Below are 19,219 nucleotides of genomic sequence, written 5' to 3'. Positions count from 1 at the left end.
GGACTTCAGTTGGATACAGGGGGTTTTTATTTTTACACGAATAGAAGCAGTGTACCATGATGGCTATGAAAATCGACTGGAATTTAAAGCCCAACTCTACACTTAACTGTAAAGTTAGACAAGTTAATCTCCAAATTTTTCTAATTAGGAAAAAAAGATATTAGTTAGGGCTCTCCAGAGAAGCAGAGGCAGTTGGAGAGACGGGTAGGTTAGGAATCCACTTGCGAGGTTACGGAGGCTGAGACACCCCAAGACCTGCAGGGGGCTGCTGGAGACCCAGGAGCATCGATGGGGTAGCTCCAGTCTGCAAGCCAGCAGGCCCGGGACCCAGGAAAATTCAGTGTTTCAGTCCAAAGGCAGAATGAGACTGACACCCCAGTTCAACAGTCAGGCAGGAGTTCACTGTTCCTTGGCCTTTTTGTCCTATGCAGTCTCAGCTGACCGGCTGTGACCCATGCACGTGACGGTGAGGAACCCAAGCACTTTACTCAGTCTACTGACTCAGATGGCCATCTTGCCCAGAATAATGTTTGACCATATATCTGGACACCCTGTGGCTCAGTCCAGTTGACACATAAAATCAAACATCATTAGCAAGGATAAGATCATACTTGATGTTGTAGAGTTGGCCTCATTTCTCCTGGGATGAGAGAATGAGGCCTCATTCTCTCTGGGATGCAGACCAGAGCTCAAAGGAGCCCCAGACCTATTTGCTTCTATTTTACCCACTAGAGGGTAAGGGAAACATCCCAGAGAAGGGTTCTGCTGGGGTCTTAGGCCACTTGCTGTCCATCCCTGGGCTAGGGGCTCTAACCAGGGAGATGGGCTCAGAGATTGCCATTCAGCCTGATTCAAAGTCATACCCATGGCTGGTGGCAGGATGCTGGGATGAGCAGACAGAACCACAAGTTCCTCTGCCCACATTTTCAATACCGTTATTGTCCACGTGCTTATCTTTGTCAGTTGCAATGCATCATTCCATATGGGGCTACCTCAATATCTTCATAAGTCTGAACTGGACGAGGGGTTAGGCCAGACCCAGACTCCTGAGAAAGGAGCATCTCCAAGGCTGGGGTCAGAGCTTGCTGAAAAACAGATTCCCAGACCCCACATCAGGGAAGACAGATTCAGTAGATCCGGGGTGGGGCCAGGGAATCTGGATTTAGCTCCAACACCCCCAGTGATGTTGATAGTGTGCCAGGCTTGGGGGCCTATGGGCTCACCCAGCCCCTCAAAGCAGGTGTTTCTGCATGGGCGACGGTCCCAGCCCTACTCAGACACCATCTGGAAGGGGGCCCGGCACTTCTGGACTGCCTGGCTGAGGCCGGGGTCTGCCCTCCAGCACCAGCCCTCCCAGTCCTGCCCTCTGGGCCTGTCATAGCCTGGCTGTACTCAGTGGAGGAAGAGCCCTCAGGATTTGAAGGTGGTGGTCACGCTAGGGGCCGTCTCCTCGCCCCTGCAGTTTTTTCCTAAGTGCTGGGTTCCTTCAACTGGTCGCAGGGATCGTGGACATGCCTCAGCAGCGGACAGTAACGTTCTCACCTCAGACCAAGCCAGCACGTGCCATTCCTCCCCTGGGCCACCCCAACAACCCAGAATTCGCCTCCGCCTCCCACCCCCTCCACCAGAGTCTTCTGAGTCATGAGTCGGGTGGTGTCCCTTGCTTGCTTTCCAGAGTCTCTCCTACCGCGCTCAGGGCCTTACGCGCCGGGCCTCCTTGCCCTTTCCCTCCCAGGCTGTCTCTGCCTCACCGCCCGCTTCTCCGAGGTCCCACGGCCAGTTGCTATCCAGCACCTCGGACAGCTCCAGGGAAGCGCGCCGGTCCGAGCGTAGGTGCACCGCCCCGAGGCTCTCAGGCTCAGCCCAGTGGCTCCTGGGGTCTCCTCTCCACGGACTCCTGCCCCGGGCAGGCCCCCTGCGGGCCCCCCACCTCGAGCTTCCGAGAGCTCCGGGAAGTGCTCGCGGCGCCGGGCGGGACTTGCTGTGGGCGCGGCGTTCGCTCGCTTCCGGCTCCCGCAGCCGCGGGGAGGAGGCGGGGTGGCTCCGCGCTGCGGGTCCCTCGGCCCTGCGGCCCGGCTGGCGGTGGACGCGGTGTCACGGCCGGCCCCCTCGGGCCTTCCTCCCACAGTCCGCACGACCCCTGACCGCAGAGTTACGTCCGTGCGCCAAGAGGGCGTCCCCCGCCCGCTGGGCCCAGGGACCCGACGGCCGCAGGCCAGGTTCACAAATCATGCTTCTTCCACCTCATTTTCGGGAGTCCGCTGGAAGAGTTGACAATCCCGGGAAAGGCCGGGTTTCGCTTTGGAAGAAGTTCGTCTGGGAGTGTGCGGGCGGAGCTCGTGAAGTCCGGACCGCTGTGCCCCTGAGGGGAGCCCCCGGCCCCGGGCACGGCCCCATCCGCGCCGCTGGGGTGTGTTTCCCTGAGACCTCTCCAGGGATCAGCACGACGTCCTCGTCTCGCCGACGCCAGCGCTGTCACCCGCTGTGACCTCACCTGCCACTCCGTCTGCCAAGGGCACCAGGCCAGGCTCTCCTCTTCCGGAGGAGGGGACCCAGGGACACGGTACTCCCCTCTCGAGCCCCGGGCTGTGTCCCTTTGGCCACGGTCCTGACCTGGGCATCTGTTATTCAGTGTGCGGCCCAATTCCCTCCCCGCTGCCCTGCTGCCTCGCCCCAAGGATCAGCCAGATTCTGGGTCTCAGGGGAAACTGAAGGCTAGTCCTCAAAGAGGACAGGTTTTAACAGATTTTTTAAATTTTTGTTTTAATTTTAAAGGTTTATTTGAGCAAAAATCATTTGGAATCAAGCAGCTCCAGACCGGAAGTGGTTAGGAGGGCTCCCAGATTTCTTTTTTTTAACGACACTGCCGGTTGGGGGCGGGGGGGTGGGGGGGAGAGGGGGTGGAGACAGGTAGTGAGTTGGAGATCGACTTGTACACACTGTTATATTTGAAATGGATAAACAGCAAAGACCTACTGAATAGCACAGGGAATTCTGCTCAATGTTATGTGGCAGCCCAGATGGGAGGGGAGTTTGGGGGAAAGCTAATACATGTATATGTATGGCTAAGTCGCTTTGCTGTCCACCTGAAACTATCACATTGTTAATAGGCTATACCCCAATACAAAATAAAATGTTGAAAAACATTTTTTAAAAAGAAAGAAGATGAAAAAATAATAACATTTTGGGAGTTTGTTCCCTTCTCACACACTTCCTTTCCCTGACCTTGATCCCTGCGTAACCTCATCCAAGACACGGGGTTTAATTCCCTTGTTCCCTGAATTAAAGAGATGAAGCGCCTTCCCCAGGTCTCTGCATGCTCCGGTTCAGAGGCTGCTGTCATCTGCTGCCTCCCCTTCTGGCTTCAGCTCAGAGTGAGGAGGAGATTCCAGGGCAGGAAATCCCGGAAGAGGCAGAACCCCAGTGTGTCCAGGGGACAAATGCCTCAAGTCTCCGGTGGTGGGGCCAAGGACCTGCCGGACTGTGCAGAAGCCATCAGGGTTCGCAGCTGGCAGGGCTGCCACAAGAGACCTGCCCGCACCAGGCGATTCCTGGGGAGGAGAGGAACCAAGACCTTGAGATGGGAAGCAAAGCCAGCCTCACCGCCAGCCTGTGACCCGCCAGGGAGACCACACAAGAGAGAGGTTGGGCGCGGTGAGCCCGGCTGTTTGAGCCACTCCAAATCTAGCAGGCGTGGGGAGCCCCAGCCTGGGAACCAGCTCTCCACCAGCCTGTGGGACTCAAGGCCTCCCCGCACTGGCCAAGGCCTGGAGCGGCAGAAGCTTCCCGTTAGGGGAGAAGCCTCACCAGTGCGTGCAGGAGAGTTTTCGGATAGACATCGGACTAGAGGATCCACACTGGCAGGAAGCCATCTCGTGTAGCCAGCGCGGGAAAGCCTTTGTGCACAGCTCCCAGGTCACGCAGCCCCCGCGGTTCCACAGCAGAGAGAAGCCGGTTACGTGTCCGCGGTGCAGCCCTTCCTTCAGCCAGAGCTCCAGCCTCACTCAGCACCAGCGGGGCCACCCCGGGGAGAAGCCGTATGCCTGCCAGGAGTGCGCGGCGCCTTCAGCATTAGCGCCTTCCTCAGCGAGCATCCTCACCGGGGAAAAGCCCTCTGAGTGCAGCCGCACCTTCAGGGCCCTGTCGGACTTCTTCCGGCACCAGAGGGTCCACACTGCGGAGAAGTTTTTCGCTGTGCTAAGTGAGCAGGGCCTTCCTCTGAGCTCGCACCTGAGCCAGGGCAGGTAGGTTCATGACGCAGAGTGAACCAAGGCAGCCAGTGGGGGGGGGGGGTGGCGACAGGGGGGGGGGGCGTTGCACTGGGGCCTCTGCTGCACCGAGCTGACCCTGCACGGGAGGGCTCTGGGGACACTGCGGACGCCTGCGGTGCTTTGGTGCAGGCGTGCAGAGAGCAGCGCTCAGGCGCTCCCTGAAGCTGGCTCCGGCACCTGCACCCGGTTAAGACGCCTGTGCTGGCTCCCTCGCCCGCAGCCCTGCCGGGCCTTCACTGCCCCCTGGGCCGCCCGGTAACATTGCGAACAGAGTTCCACTGGCTCCCCCTGGCAAGCGGGACGGGAGGTTGCGGCAAGGTGGCAGCGCCCTTTCACTCGCCGGGAGATCTGACAAATATGCTGTTGAAACGAGCTCCGTGGTCCCCCTGATGGCAGCCCTGAGAAAGGCCTAAACCAGAGGTCGGGCAATGGGGAAGAGCACTGCAGTGCACACCCTTCAAGCGCCCAGTGGGCTTTGCATATGTGCGGACGACGAACTCTTTTCTTTACCCAAAATTTGCCGGCGCCGACGGTGCGGGGGGTGCGGAGGGGTGAGCCGCGAGGGGCGGGGACGCCGAATCGAACTCTAGCTGGAGCAACTCTTCACTGTATTTTGAGGTTTGTACTGTGTTTTCAGCCTCGTGGGTCCTTTTTGGTCATGGGGCTGGTCGAATAATGCAGGGCGTAGTCCCTGGCTTGGAGAACGTAGTTGAGAAGTGGGGCCCTGTCCGGACGGTCATGTTTTCAGATAAGGCCCCTTGTCTGTCTCTTGGTGTCTGGTGGGAATGAAGGTTCTGGTGTGGGAGATAGGATTTGCGTGGTTGGAGTATTTCTTTTGGGAACAGTGGTCCTCCAAAATATTGCAGGTTTTCCCTTAGGATGTGTCTTGAATGCTATTTCTAGTTTTTAGGTCATCCTATTGAGATGTTTTCGTTTTTACGTGTGCTTTATGATTTGTAAAATGTTACACGTAAATAGTGCAGTGCAGGATTGGGCATGTATTCAGTGTTTACTGATGCAGGAAATGCCTCAGACACAGGCTCCTGAGGATGGGCTGGTGGGAGACAGATGCAGGGAGCCCCGTTTGTTGGAGATTCTGGGAGAGTGTCCAGAGGGGCCCCCGGGGACAATGGGGAGTCCAGGGCTGGAAGAGTCGCGGGCTGCAGGTACTTTGGATCCCGGCAATGGTCCAGCTTCTGCCCTTTGGGCCACGTGGCTTATGTCTGTATTCTGCCCTCTGCCCTTGCATTCTGAAGCTGTTTCTGAGCCCAAAAAGACAACGTCTAGGCAGTTGGTGGGGCTTCAAACTACCTGTTCCCTCCCCTCCTGGCCTTTTTGCTGCCCAGCTGCCCATCAGAAAGCCTGTCCACTGTACTTGGCTCCTTCATCCCTCCCCCCGCACCATGGCAGGTCTGCAGGCTCCAGCACTCTGGGCAGTAAGAGGGAGCTGGAAAAGCCAGCAGGCTTCATTCACCTCTGTGTCCTGCACCTGCAGTGACCAGCAGCAGCGTTCCAGTAGTGCCTGTTCCACTGACTGGGCCCTGGAAGGCGGAAGGCGGCAGAGCAAAGGTGCTGACCAGGTTTCTGTCTCTCTCGGTTGTTAATGTCAGAAGAGGTGATGGACCCAGGGCAGGGCTCTCCAAGGAGAGTGTGGCTGAGGGCAGGCAGGAGAGGGATTTGCACTGTTCCCCAGGGGATGTGAGTGGAGGAATAGACTCATGTGTGGTTGGGGCCACAGGCCAGGCTGAGTTCAACTCTCCCTGCCTCGGGCTGGCCCAACCCTGGCAGCACTGAAGCCCCTCCACTCCTCTGGGCACTGGCCAGCTCTCTGGGGCCCAGAGCCTAGACATGGAAACCAGGTGGACCCCCTACCCACTCACAGAGCAAGTGACACTGGCTTGGGTAGCATGTGGGGTCAGGGGGTCGCTACTGGAACCCCAGGACTCTGGGTTTTCTGGTGGTCAGGGAGGTCTCTGTCCCCTGCCCACCTCTCATCTCTGCCGGCCCTTGTGGCATCCGGCTCCGACTGCTCAGGTCTGACATCATCTCAGCCCGGGCTGCAGAGGACACAGCCCTGTATCCCCACAGCTGCTGCACAAACCCTAGAGAGTCAGGTCACAGGCCCGTCCTGGGGAAGCTAGTGGTATTGGTTCCAGAATGATCTAAGAAAGAAAGGGCAGGGGCACGCCCCAGAAAGAAGGGGTCCCAAGCAGAAGCAAACAACAGGCCCCCTAGATGCACCCCTGATCCTGCTGGAGAAGAAAAGCCAGTGCACATCCCACGAGGAAGCCATCACTAGAGCCCGAATGAGAAAGCTCACTCTGGCACCTGGTTGTGGAAGCGACAGATACATGATGGGACCCCGTGGGGACGTCTGGAGGAGGATACCCTCCACCATCTGCGTCCTGGGACGTCAGCGTTGGCCTCTTTGGCGCCATCAGAAGGCAGACTCAGCGTGCAGTTTATGGTCTCCTTTGGGGCTTGCAGGGGAGACAGGCTTAATCCATTTCTACAAGCTCATCAACAAGCTCTGTTTGTCAGGACTTCACTTTTTTGATAAAACTTGACAAAGCACATTTTCCCTATTATATAAACAGAATACATTGTAGAGAATATGGGAAATGCAGAAAAGTAGAAAGAAATCACACTAGTTCACATCACATGGCAGAACCATACCTTTTAACTTTTTGTATCTATACAAATTCTTTTTTCCCAAAATCTTTTTAGGATGGATTGCATCCATTATGCCTCTTAGCTCCATAACCCTTTAGTGTGTGTTCCCTACACTCAGGGATGTTCTCTTACAGACCCACAGTGCAGGCACCAAGTCCGGGTAACTGGACACCAACACAACGCCCAGCCAAGTGGGGCCTCTCATCCTGTCCATGGTATATTCCCTTCAACCCAGCATCCAGCAGGGTCACATCTAGTCTCTGGTTGCCATGTGTCCTTAGGAATCTTCAGTGTGGAGCAGTTCCTCAGCCTTTCTTTTCTCCCCAGAGATGGTTTATTAGTTGCAGGGGAAACATGGTGTCCACAGTCAGAAAACCAGACAGGAGGGACCATGTGATCAAAATGATCTCTAGCCAGTGATGAGCTGGTGGACACCATGTCGCTACATGTGACACCCAGAGGACACATTGTTGCAGGATTCCAGCAGGAGAGGCATGATCTGTGTCCAGTGATGAGGGAGGGGAAGGGAATGGGCCAAAGCTCAGAGCGAGGCAGCAGCAAGCCGGGCAAGGTCAAGGACTGGTGACTGGTTTCACAGCTAGGGGAGCTGGAGGAAGAAGCACAACTGGAGAGGGGGTGAAGCCTGGGGGCCAGCGTTGGGCTGAGGGAGGGAAGGCCTGCTGTCAGCCGCCCACTGGGCCTGTGTGCTGAGTGGGCTGAGAGCGTGGGTGGCTGCCAGAACAGAGCAGAGGGGCAGTGCCAGGAGCCTGGGTAATTTCAAAGGCTCTGTGTGCTGTGGGGGGTCCCAAAAGGTGTTAGGATGGGGTTGCTGAGGAGCAATACAGGAGCATCTAAAGGAAAGTGCCTGGAGCATGGAGAGACAGCCCAGTGCCGCGCTGGGCACAGGACATTCGCCACCCAGGCCCAAACCCGTGTCTGAGGCTGACGCTGGAAAGGTTTCTTGGCCGGGGTTCAACACAAGACCCTGTGTTGATGCATTCTGCACACAGGCCCACCGCATAGCCTATGGGGTTCAGAGAACAACCGCCCTCCAGACCTGAATCCTGCCCACAGGCTCTTGAGCCCGCAGGGGAGACCCCAGTCCTGGCCAGCACCTCCCCTCAGCGTAGGAGAGACGCCAGGAACGGACCGGCCAGGCTGTGACCCGGCTCGTGCAACCAGAGGAAACCGTGAGATAGCAAAGCCCTCAAGTGTGTGGTCGCTGCGGACCAGCGGGGAGGGACCAGCCTGGGACACAGGGCAGGAGGGAGGAGGGGGTCCACCTGCCAGGACCAGCCGCCCTGAGACTCCGGCGTCCTGCCCTCCGGCGTCCTGCCCTCGGCGGATCTCCGTGGGGAGGGCGGCCCAGGGGTCTCTCCGCCTCTGCCTGCCTCTTCCCCCGGGCGCTCCCCGCTTTCTCCACGAGCGCCGGTCTCCTCCGTCGGTGCCTTCGCCCACTGCGCAGTCAGCAAGGTCGCCATCCCGAGTGACGACCCCGGCCTCGGGCCTGGACCCGGTGGAGGCCACGGGGCCGACGGGGAGGGCTCGCGCGGGAAGGGGAGGGCCCGGGAGGCCTCCCGGAGGTCTGCGGAGGGAAGCCCAGCAGGGGCGGGAGCGGTGAATGTGAAAGTGTACAGACAACCGCCGAGGGTCGTGCACGCGAGGCTAGGGAGCCCGGCCCGGACTCGCGCAGGCAGGTCAACGCCCCCCACGGCTCCAGCTGCTGCCCGCGTCCCCCAGGGCAGCCGAGTGCCGGTCCTCCGGCGCCTAGAGCGTCACCGGAACTGCCTCTGCCACCTGGGAGGGCGCTTCTTCCCGCGAGCGGAGGGGCTCCGGGTGAGTGCGGGCGAGCCTGGGGCTCGGCGGGGAGAGCGCGGGGTGCGGACGCCCGGCCGCGCAGGGGCAGGAGACCGAGACAGGCCCGGGGGGCCGGGCACCGGGATCCTTGTCTGTCCCCGGCTGTGCTTGTGAGAGGGCTCACGTCCCGGAGGAGACCGGAGGCGGCGGGCGGCTGTAACCTCGTCGGGGCCAGAGAGAGCCTCCCCCTCCCAGGGTGACGCCCCGGGACAGCCTCCTGCCCCAGGGTGACGCCCCGGGACAGCCTCGTCCGTCCCCTGAAGTGGACAGTCTGCCTGTAACGCCTTTGTAAATTGTTGAATTACCAGCAGTGCAGTGCGCCTTGTCCTTTCCCAATGCTGCATGAAGGTGCTTGTTTCCCTAATTGTCTCAGTGCTCCTAAGGGGCCACTGCTTTTAAGCCTTTGCTACTTTTAGACTGAAACATATTTTAAATTTCATTTTTAATTGCCTACCACGTGGAACAATGTGGGACCTGTGTTTAAAATATATATATATATTGGCTGCTTGTTTATTTTCTTGTCTGGTTACCTGCTCGTAACTTTTACTAGTTTTTCATGCTTTCTTATGTATATATAATGAGATATCTTGAGGCTACGAATCCTTATCTGTGTTGCAGGTATCTCTCCCGTTTGTTTGTTTGTTAATCTGTTTTTTATTCCAAATGTCCAGTGTTGTTAAGTCTGTTAGACTTCATCTTTGGTGTCACGCTTAGCAAAAGCATTCCTCAATTCAAAATTACACCATGCAGATCACTTTTTATTTTTTTGGTTTCATGTTTTTATATTCAGATCTTTTATCAAGAAAAAATTTAAATACAAAGAAATGTCTCCAGACATTTATGCATGTGTGCGTGCTAGGTCTCTTTGCAACCCCATGGACCATAGCCTGCCGGGTTCCTCTGTCCATGGGATTCTCCAGGCAAGAATACTGGAGTGGGTTGCCATGCCCTCCTCCAGAGGAACTTCTCCAAGGATGGAACATGCGTCTTTTATGTCTCCTACCCTGGCAGATGGGTTCTTTACTGCTAGCACCACCTGGAAAGCCAAGGACTGCTTAAAGGCGCTGCTTCGTCCCTCATGGATCTGAGACCACAGCAGGCAGCTGACAGGTGCTGCCTCATCGGTCTGGCTCCTCATCTGCTGGGAGGCTGGGGTGAGGGGAGCTAGCGTGGCCTCGACAGAGTTCCCACTAGTTTCTGGGGTGTCTGCTTATTCAGGACCTTGGTTTATAGTGAGGTGGCTCCTCCAGGGCAGGCTCTGAACCTCCCTTCACTGAAGGAGCTCTGACTTCCCCCCTGTCATTTTCTCCCTTTTCCTCTTTCTCCCTGGCAGGGGTCCCACTGTGGGCATTTCTGCAGGAAGCAGCAAACAGAGCCCGGCCTGGATCTCCAGACCACCACGGAGAGGGCTGCCCTGATGGACACATGCACAGGTGAGGGGTGGGGCGGCCCGGCCCAGAGGGCTGTCCTGGACTAAGGGGTGTGGGGACAGCTTAGGACTTGGAGCTTCCCCACCGACCCGCCTGGCGGCTGTGGAGATGTCACTGGACTCTGGCAGCTTCTGACACTCACAGTGCCCCACGTTCATGCCTTTGGGCTCCCTGCACCCCACCTCCTTTGCCTTCCAGGCCACTTTTTTCCCCATAATATTCGCTCGTTCAGCTGCACCGGGTCTTAGTTGTAGCACGCGCGATCTTTTAGTTGCTGTGTGTGAACTCTCAGTTGCGGCACGCGGAGTCTAGTTCCCTGACCAGGAGTCGAACCAGGCCCCCTGCATTGGGTGTGTGGAGTCTTTTCTCCTAGCCACACTCTGCAGCACGCTCTCTCTGGAACCCCAACCTGGATACCTCTGAGAACAAGAATTTTGTTTTTCAAATTGTAGTTGACTTACAATGTTGTTAGTTTCAGGTGTACAGCAGAGTGATTCACTTATATGTATATTCTTTCTCATGTTTTTTTCCATTATATGGTATTGTAAGATATTGAATATAATTCCATGTGTTATACAGGAGGACCTTGTTTATCATTGGGTTGCCCAAATAATTTGGGTTTTTGGTAAGATGTTACAGAAAAACTTGAATAAACTACTTGGCCAATCCCAGGTTTTTTTGTTTATATTGACTTCCTCTATTTTTTTTTTTACCAATATTTTATATGTAATAGTTTGTATCTGCTAATTCCAAACTCCTAATTTATGCCTACCCCCTTTGCTCCTTCTCCCTTTCCCCTTTGGTAATCATAAATTTGGTTTTGGTCTGTGAGTCTGTTTTGTAAATAAGTTCATTTGTATCAGTTTTTTGGATTCCACGTATAAGTGATATCATGTATCTGTCTCTGACTCACTTCCCCAGCAAGACAGCATCTAGGTCCATCAGGTGCGGCAGATGGTGTCATCTCCTGCTTTGTGGTTGAGCACTATCGCATTGTCTGTGTGCACCACACCTGTCACCTGTCGATGGACACTTAGGTCGTTTGCATGTCTTGATTGTGAACCCAGTGCTGCTGTGAACACTGGGTTGCGTGTATCCTTTTGAGTTTTCCCCAGATATATGTCAGAAGTGGGATTTCTGGATCATATGGTAATTCTGTTTTTGGTTTTAAAGGAACCTCCATACTGTTCTCCATAATGTCTGCACCGGTTTACATTCCCACCAACAGTGTATGAGCCCCTTTCTCTACCCCGTCTCCAGCATGTTATTTGTAAACTTTTTAGTGATGGTCATTTTGACCAGTGTAAGGTCTTTCCTGTTGTTTTGGTTTGTATTTCTCTAATAATTACCAGTGTTGAGCATCTTTTCATGTGCCTGTTGGGCATCTGTGTGTCTTCTTTGGAGAAATGTCTATTTAGGTCTTTGGCCCATTTTTTGATTGAGCTGGTTTTTTGTAAATGAGTTGGATGAGCTGTTTGTATATTTTGTAAGTCCTTGTCAGTCACAACACTTGCAAATATTTTCTCCCATTTCTGTAGCTTGTTTTGATTATGGTTTCCTTTGCTGTGCAGAAGTTTGCAAGTTTGATTAGGTCCCATTTGGTTTTGCTTTCATTTCTTCTGCTTTGGGAGACTGACGTAACGAAACATTGCTATGGTTTATGTCAGAATGTTTTGCCTGTGGTCTCCTCTAGGAGTTTTACGGTATCACATCTTATATCTAAGCCTTTAGGCCATTTTGAGTTTATTTTCGTGTATGGTGTTAGAGAATGTTCTACACTGCGCTGATTTGCGTGCAGCTGTCTCAGCACCACCCTTTGGGTGCTCTGGGATGGAGGCTTCTCTGCTGGAGGTGGCCTGTGGCTCTGGGGCATTGAGCAGCCTCCCTGGCTTTCCCCACTTGGTACCAGTGTGACCAAAAGTGGGGTCGAGCTGCTCACCACCTCAAAAGCCAATAGAGGCAAGGGTGACAGAAAGGAAAATTTGCTTTATTTTGGACGCCAGCAACCTTGAGTTGGGAGGTGGGGGCAGTCAAGGCCACAGTGTTGTCTCAGGGAGTCCAGGATCTGAGAAAGAGGCTGGATCCCAGCATGTGCCATCCGCACTGCTTACCCCTGCATCCCCGGACCTCTGCTTTGTTTCCTCCTGCTCTGCTGCCAACTGCTCTCTGGGCTCCAGTCCATATGGCCAAACCAGGGAGTTACCAGAGCCTGACTGAGGGTCTGTCCCCAGGCCTGAGACCGGGCAGACTGAGATTAGAGGCTTGGGCTTTTCTGGAGTCTCAGGAAAGGACACTGACCACCCTCCCCCGGTCCCTCATCCATCCTGAGACAACAGGGGTTAGAGGTGGAGAACTGGGCAAGATGAGGACAGGCAGGATAACAGGCTTGCTGTCAGCTCTGTCAGCACACAGCTCTCCAGCACCACCTCTGTGTCCTTAGCTGAGTTCTCTTCTGAGTTGTGTATCTCTGCCCTCTTTTCCAGCTTTCCAGGCATCGAAAGGAAGCCACCAGGCTTCCTGCTGTGCAGCTTCAGCAGCTGAGCACAGGGCTCAGAGTGCAGAGCTGATGCCTCGGCAGGTGGCCCTGAAAGAAGGGGGCCATGGAGAGGCCACGCCAGGACTGTTACAGGGTCCTTCCCAGACACTGGGGCTTCCGGACCCTTGTGGGAATGAGGAAGCTGCAGAGAGACCCAGAGGTTCCCCTCGGAGACATGAGGTTCATGAGGACAGAGTGTCCAGGTCAGAGGTCACTCTGAACACAGCGTCTGCAGTTGATGGGAGAGGCCCCTGGAAAGGGCGGCCTTACCGATGCAGCACCTGTGACAGGAGCTTCAAATGCTATTCAGATGTGGTGAAGCACCAGAGCATTCACTCTGGGGAGAAGCCCTACGAGTGCAGTGACTGCGGGAAAGCCTTCATCCACAGCTCCCATGTCGTCAGGCACCAGCGCATTCACAATGGGGAGAAGCCTTACCTCTGTAAGGAGTGTGGGAAAGCCTTCAGCCAGAGCTTCAACCTCATCAGACACCAGAGGATCCACACAGGAGAGAGGCCGTATGAATGTGCTGAGTGCGGCAAGTGCTTCAGTCAGAGGTCAGATGCTACGAAGCACCAGAGGATCCACACAGGGGAGCGGCTCTACGGGTGCAGCGAGTGCGGGAAAACCTTCATCCATAGCTCAAACGTCGTCCGGCACCGAAGGATCCACCACAGAGAGAACCCCTACGAATGCAGAGAGTGTGGGAAAGCCTTCAGCCAGAGCTCCAACCTCATTCAGCACCAGCGAGTCCACACGGGGGAGAAGCCCTATGCCTGCCAGGAGTGCGGGCGCGCCTTCAGCCGCAGCTCCTTCCTCAGTGAGCACCGGCGCATCCACACTGGGGAGAAGCCCTATGAGTGCGGCGAGTGCGGCCGCTCCTTCAGGGCCCTGTCGGGCTTCTTCCGGCACCAGAGGATCCACACTGGGGAGAAGCCCTTCCGCTGTGCGCAGTGTGGCAGGGCCTTCCGCCTGAGCTTTCACCTTATCCAGCACCAGCGAGTTCATGGCACAGAGTGAACCTGCTGTGGTGTGAACGTAGAGTAAAAGTTGAGTAAACAAGGCTGGAGGGTGGGTAGCACGCCCTTCAGTCTTTGCCAGCACCCCGAGGCTCGTGCGCTGTGCTCCGCGGGCCACAGGAAGACAACACTGTTTTGTGGTCTGTGAGCTGCCCGTGGACACCCGAAGTCTACCACTGCCTCCGGGAGCAGCGGAAAGGAAAGAGGCTAGGGAAGGAGACTTGATGCTGACATGTGCCTCTGAAGCTGCTGTACTTCATTTTCACAGCACTGGGGTTTCCTGGAATATACTTTACATGTGGTGCAATGCCCAGCTCTTAAGTGTTTGGTTATATAACAAATACAACCTGTTCTAACCTTTATGACTACCACACTATCAAGATGCTGACTATTTCCATCAACCCAGAAAGACTCCTCGGGCCCCTCATCCTTAAAAGCAACCAACAGTGTTGTTTTTTCACTATAGTTTTGCTTGTTCTGAAATGTTACGTAAATAGTGATATAATTTATATTCTTTATGTATTTTTCCCTGTGCTTAAGTTTTGAGGTTTATCCGTGCATCAGAAGTTTGTTTTTGTTTTTTTTGTGTTCACAGCACTTTTGAAAAGTGGTCACTGTTGATGATCTAATACCTCAGACGTCACGATACGGCAGCTTTACAGACACCTGTAAATGTTACTCGCCAGATAGGAAGGGAGAGGTGTCTTTGTTGGGGATGCTACTCTGAGTATCATAAAACTCTGCCATAACAAACTGAGTGAGGTCATGTTACTAAAAGCTGACTGTAATGTAACCTGGCCACAAGTCCTGGGGGTCCAGCTGCAGGACCCAAATCTGTAGTGGCCAGGCTGTGGTTTGTTGCCCCTTCAATAAACCCATGAAGTTCCCTTCATGGGAACTGTCTGCTCTAGATTAACTCCTGACTGAATTATGTGGGTCCTGTAGCTGGCTGGGATTTCCAAAACAGTGGTTCAACTCGAGGGCTTCTGTTGGTACCTGTTTGTTTTATGGTGTCCGCTCAGGTGACAGGGCTGTGGAGCCTGTAGGGGCAGAGGTGCTCTCAGAGTGGATTCAGTGGCTCCACAGCACTGGGTTGCCGGCTCCTGGGCCAAAGTGAGGTGGAAAGCCGAGCCTGGGACTCCCATGCAGAGCCAAGACCCGGGTTTGTGCTACCTCCCAGTTATAACAGCGCTCTAGAGGAAAGCTTGCCCTGCTTAGACTCTGGTGGCCCTGGATCATGAGGTCAAAGCAATGAATTTAAAGAAGTCACCAAGCACACAGGACAGCATCTCACTGACTGAGGGTTAGCAAAACCAGCAAAGAACAGATACAGACCACAAAGAACTGCAGATTATTGAAACTACCAGATAATGCAGGCGAGAGAACAGTTATGTGTGAATGTTTAAAGAAAATAAGACCTCTTCCTGCTAAAACCTGGAACAAGACAAGGATGCCCACTGTCACCATTTCTATTGTACATAGTACTGGAAGTCCTAGCCACAGCAGTCAGACAAGAAAAAGAAAACATATTGCAACTGGAAGATAAGAAGGAAAATTACCATTATATGCAGATGACGTGATACTGTATATGCAAAGCCCTGACGAGTCCACACAGAAACACTAGAACTGATAAAGTGAACAGAGTGACAGGATACAATGTTAACATACAGAAACCTGTTGCATTTCTTTACACTAACAATGAAATACTGGAAAGGTGTTCATGTACTGTTGACGCCTGGCTTGGAGAATTTTCAGCTTTACTTTGCTATTGTGTGAGATGAGGGCAATTGTGCGGTAGTTTGAGCCCCAGCAAGATGCTGGCAGGCGCTAGAGCAGTGGCTGCGCAGCTGGAGCGACTGTGAGGAGATACTCCACGTCCAAGGGCACAGGAGAAGCCCCAGCAAGATGGTAGGAGGGGCGAAATCGTGTCTAGAATCAAACCCCATACCCGCCAGAGACGCTCAGAAGGCTCAAACAAACCTTGTACACACCAGGACCCAGCGACCCCACAGAGACTGAGCCAGAACTGTTCGAGTGTCTCCTGAGGAGTTCTGGGTCAGCAGTGGGCTGCCGCGGGGGCAGGGGCTCTGGGTGCAGCATACCTGGGTGTGGCATAAGCCCTCTTGAAAGAGGTCCCCATTAACCCCACCATAGAGCCGCTGGAATTTACACAGGACTGGGGAAACAGACTCTTAGAGGGCACCGTCAGAACCTTCTGCACCAGGACCCAGGAGAAAGGAGCAGTGACCCCAAAGAGACTGACTCAGACTTGCCCATGAGTGTCCAGGAGTCTCCGGCGGAGGCGGGGGTCAGTAGTGGCCTGCTTCAGGGTTGGGGGCACTGAGTATAACTGTGTGCATGGGACCTTTTGAACGAGGTCGCCATTATCTTTCTTACCCCCACCATAGTTTGGCCTCAGGTCATATAACAGGGAGGGAACACAGGGCCAACCCATCAACAGAAAATCGGATTAAAGATTTACTGAGCATGGCCCCGCCCACCAAAACAAGACCCAGTTTCCCCCCTCAGTCAGTCTCTCCCATCAGGAAGTTTCCATTAAAGGAGAGAATGTTTAAATTGTTATCTATATCCTGGAAGTTCCAGCCATTCTCAAGACCCAGAATCATCACCTTCAATGTTTAAGCCCAAGTAGACAACAGCCAGGGGCTTGCCAGGTGGCGTGATGGTGAAGAGTGCACCTGCCAGCAGGAGATGTGGGTTCAATCCCTGGGTGGGAAGATCCCCTGGAGAAGGAAATGGCAACCCACTCCAGTATTCTTGCCTGAAGAATTCCATGGACAGAGGAGCCAGGCGAGGTACTGTCTGCCATGGGGTCGCAAAGAGTCAGACACGACTGAGTAGCTGAGCACGAAGACAATGGCCAGCATGTCGTGCCAGCCTGCAGCTGACACTGGAGGGCCCAACCACTTGGATGGGCTTCCACGACTTCCGGTCGCCCCATGCAACCATCACAGTAACGCGACTCTGCACTTTAAACAAGTTCACAGACTCAGGGAATGTAACAACATGAAGCAGAGTGAACAGAGAGAGACCCACACCTGGACACAAACACAATGAAAGCACAGACCAACAAGATGAAGACCTCGAGGAGCCAGAGAAAGACTCAGTCACACCATCAGCCCACTGCTCAGGACAACAAGAAGAGGCAGGAGACAGCGGGCCATGTCCTCAGAGCACTGAGAGAACACCTGTCCTAGAACTGGCTCCCAGCAGAACTACTTCTTTTAGATAAGGTGAAAACATGTATAAGGTGAGTAAAAACTCTGAGTTCATTATTAAGCAGTTTTCACTGGAAGGACTTCTAACTAAAGTTCCTACTAGAGAAAGAAGAACAATGATTTCCAAATGATGGCCTTCAATACCAGATGAATGGCTGATGTGACTGAAGAGCCACACTGTGTGAGGATGCACGCTGGGCCCTTCACAAGAGCACGGGGGCCAAAGGGACCCTCAGGCGCTAAAAGCCTCCTCTGTTGGGAAGAGCTGTAACACACTCCTCGAACACGACTGCAGTGACTTAGCAGCAGCAGCAGCAGAGTAGTTTAATGTAATTACTAAATATAAACAGTGTATATGTTTCCAATTGAAGAAAAAATGCAACTTAAAATCAATAAAAACTTACTATATCAACTGAAAAATAGAAGAAAGATCTGAAGATAAAACTGATTGATCAGAGCAAGATGGCAGAAACCACCCAAAAAGGTTCATAATCACAGTAAACCTGACAAGACCAACGTCCAGTTGAAACAGGAAGGTTGGTGGGAGGAGCCTGTAACCCAGAACAGCAGCACCTGTGAAGACAACATAGGCAGAGGCAGGGGTCCACCGAGGGGCCTCTGGAGGCGAGATGCCCACCCATTTGCTGTGTGAAATGCCGGAGGGGCTCTGGGGCTGGAGACAGCAGGTCTGCAGGGTTCTCACTGGAGAACAGGAACCATCTCGGACAAAAGACAAAAGTCCTGCCGTCAGCACCAACCTCACGGGCAACCGCACTCAGCTGCTCCAGAGGCCGCAAGGCCCCTGTGCTCAGAACACCTGCCTCGTCTCCACGGGTGGACGACCAGCACCAGTGACCGAGGAGGTTCTCAATGTGCATACAAATTCAAAGCAAAGAGAAGGGACCTTTTGCAAACGCAAAGGAAACAGAGAGTGCAAGATGTGTAGAAAAGGTGAGCAAAGTGGGAGTCAGTACTCCTAAGGAGATAAGCAAGGCTGCCCTGGAGGCCCAGTGGTGAGGACTCCACCGCAGGGGGCACAGGTTTGATTCCTGACCAGGGAACTAAGATCTTGCATCTCATGCAGTGCAGTCCCCACCAAAAGAGAACAGAATAGTATTTTTAAAGGGACAGTTTAAAAGAAAACAAATCTTAGAAACTACATATGGTAACCAAAATTAAAAACAAAGAAGATTGAGAGGTTGAGAGATAAAGTTGAGAAAATCTTTTTAAAGGAATAAAAAGACAAGGAGCTGGACAAGATAGAAAGATTATAACTAACAGGAGTCCTGGAGGCCGGGCTTCCCAGGTGGCCAGTGGTAAAGAATCTGCCATACGCAGAAGACGTGGGTTCAATCCCTGGGTCAAGAAGATCCCATGGAGAAGGAAATGGCAGCCCATTCCAGTGTTCTTGCCTGGAAAATTCCAGGGACAGAGGAGCCTGGCAAGCTACAGTCTGCCATGGGTTGCAAACGGTCAGACACGACTGAGTGACTGAGCATGCAGGAATGGGGACAGTAGGAGAAACCAAAACAGTGGGAATGAAGTTATCAGGGAAACAATCTTAACTTTTTCCTCAGAACCGAGAGACACGAAACACCAAGGCGATAGCAGCTCCCAGTGCCCGCCACAAGCAGCAAAGGAAGACACACGGAGGTTCCGAGTGGAGAGAAGACAGATCGGTGAGCAGACTGCACGGAGCCTCTGCAGTGCCTGGAGGCCAGGGACAGCCGTGCAGCGCTCCGACAGCCGCAACCGGAGGCGCTTCCCCACCTGCAGGCTCACACACGTAGTCGGGAGTCCAGGACGCGGCCACAGTGTCTCCCAACAGGCAGACTCATGCCCTTTTTTCCACTGCTGTTGATGAAGTTATTTGCAGGAGGCTACAAAAACAAGATCCCAGACATGGGGGCAGGGAGGGGAGATGGGAAGCGGGGGGAGGAGGGGTCCGGGGTTGGGGTCCAGGAGATGGAACTTATTAGGGCTTCCCTGAGAGCTTAGTTGGTAAAGAATCTGCCTGCAATGCAGGAGGCCCTGGTTCAATTCCTGGGCCGGGAAGATCACTAGAAAAGGGATAGGCTACCCACTCCAGGATTCTTGGGCTTCCCTGGTGGCTCACCTGGTAAAGAATCCGCCTGCAAAGTGGGAGACCTGGGTTCGATCCCTAGGTTGGGAAGATCCCCTGGAGAAGGGAAAG

The 19,219-nt window shown here is 54.0% G+C and overlaps 1 protein-coding gene across 1 annotated transcript; it reads left to right on the top strand.

The window, feature by feature from the left end:
- Positions 1-1,511: 1,511 nt before the first annotated feature.
- On the top strand, positions 1,512-14,539 carry LOC133260813 (zinc finger and BTB domain-containing protein 4-like). Its single transcript, XM_061439543.1, has 9 exons — positions 1,512-1,529; positions 1,736-1,833; positions 1,911-2,219; positions 2,436-2,563; positions 3,689-4,244; positions 5,767-5,840; positions 8,251-8,780; positions 10,135-10,234; positions 12,715-14,539. The coding sequence occupies exons 1-9, from the start codon at positions 1,512-1,514 to the stop codon at positions 13,785-13,787; spliced, it is 2,886 nt and encodes a 961-aa protein (XP_061295527.1). The 3' UTR covers positions 13,788-14,539.
- Positions 14,540-19,219: the final 4,680 nt, after the last annotated feature.

Source organism: Bos javanicus, chromosome 14 (assembly GCF_032452875.1).
Source record: "Bos javanicus breed banteng chromosome 14, ARS-OSU_banteng_1.0, whole genome shotgun sequence".
In the NCBI taxonomy this organism is placed as follows: Eukaryota; Metazoa; Chordata; class Mammalia; order Artiodactyla; family Bovidae; genus Bos; species Bos javanicus.
The sequence above is the reverse complement of the archived record's forward strand: the minus strand, read 5'-3'. Positions and strand labels throughout refer to the sequence as shown.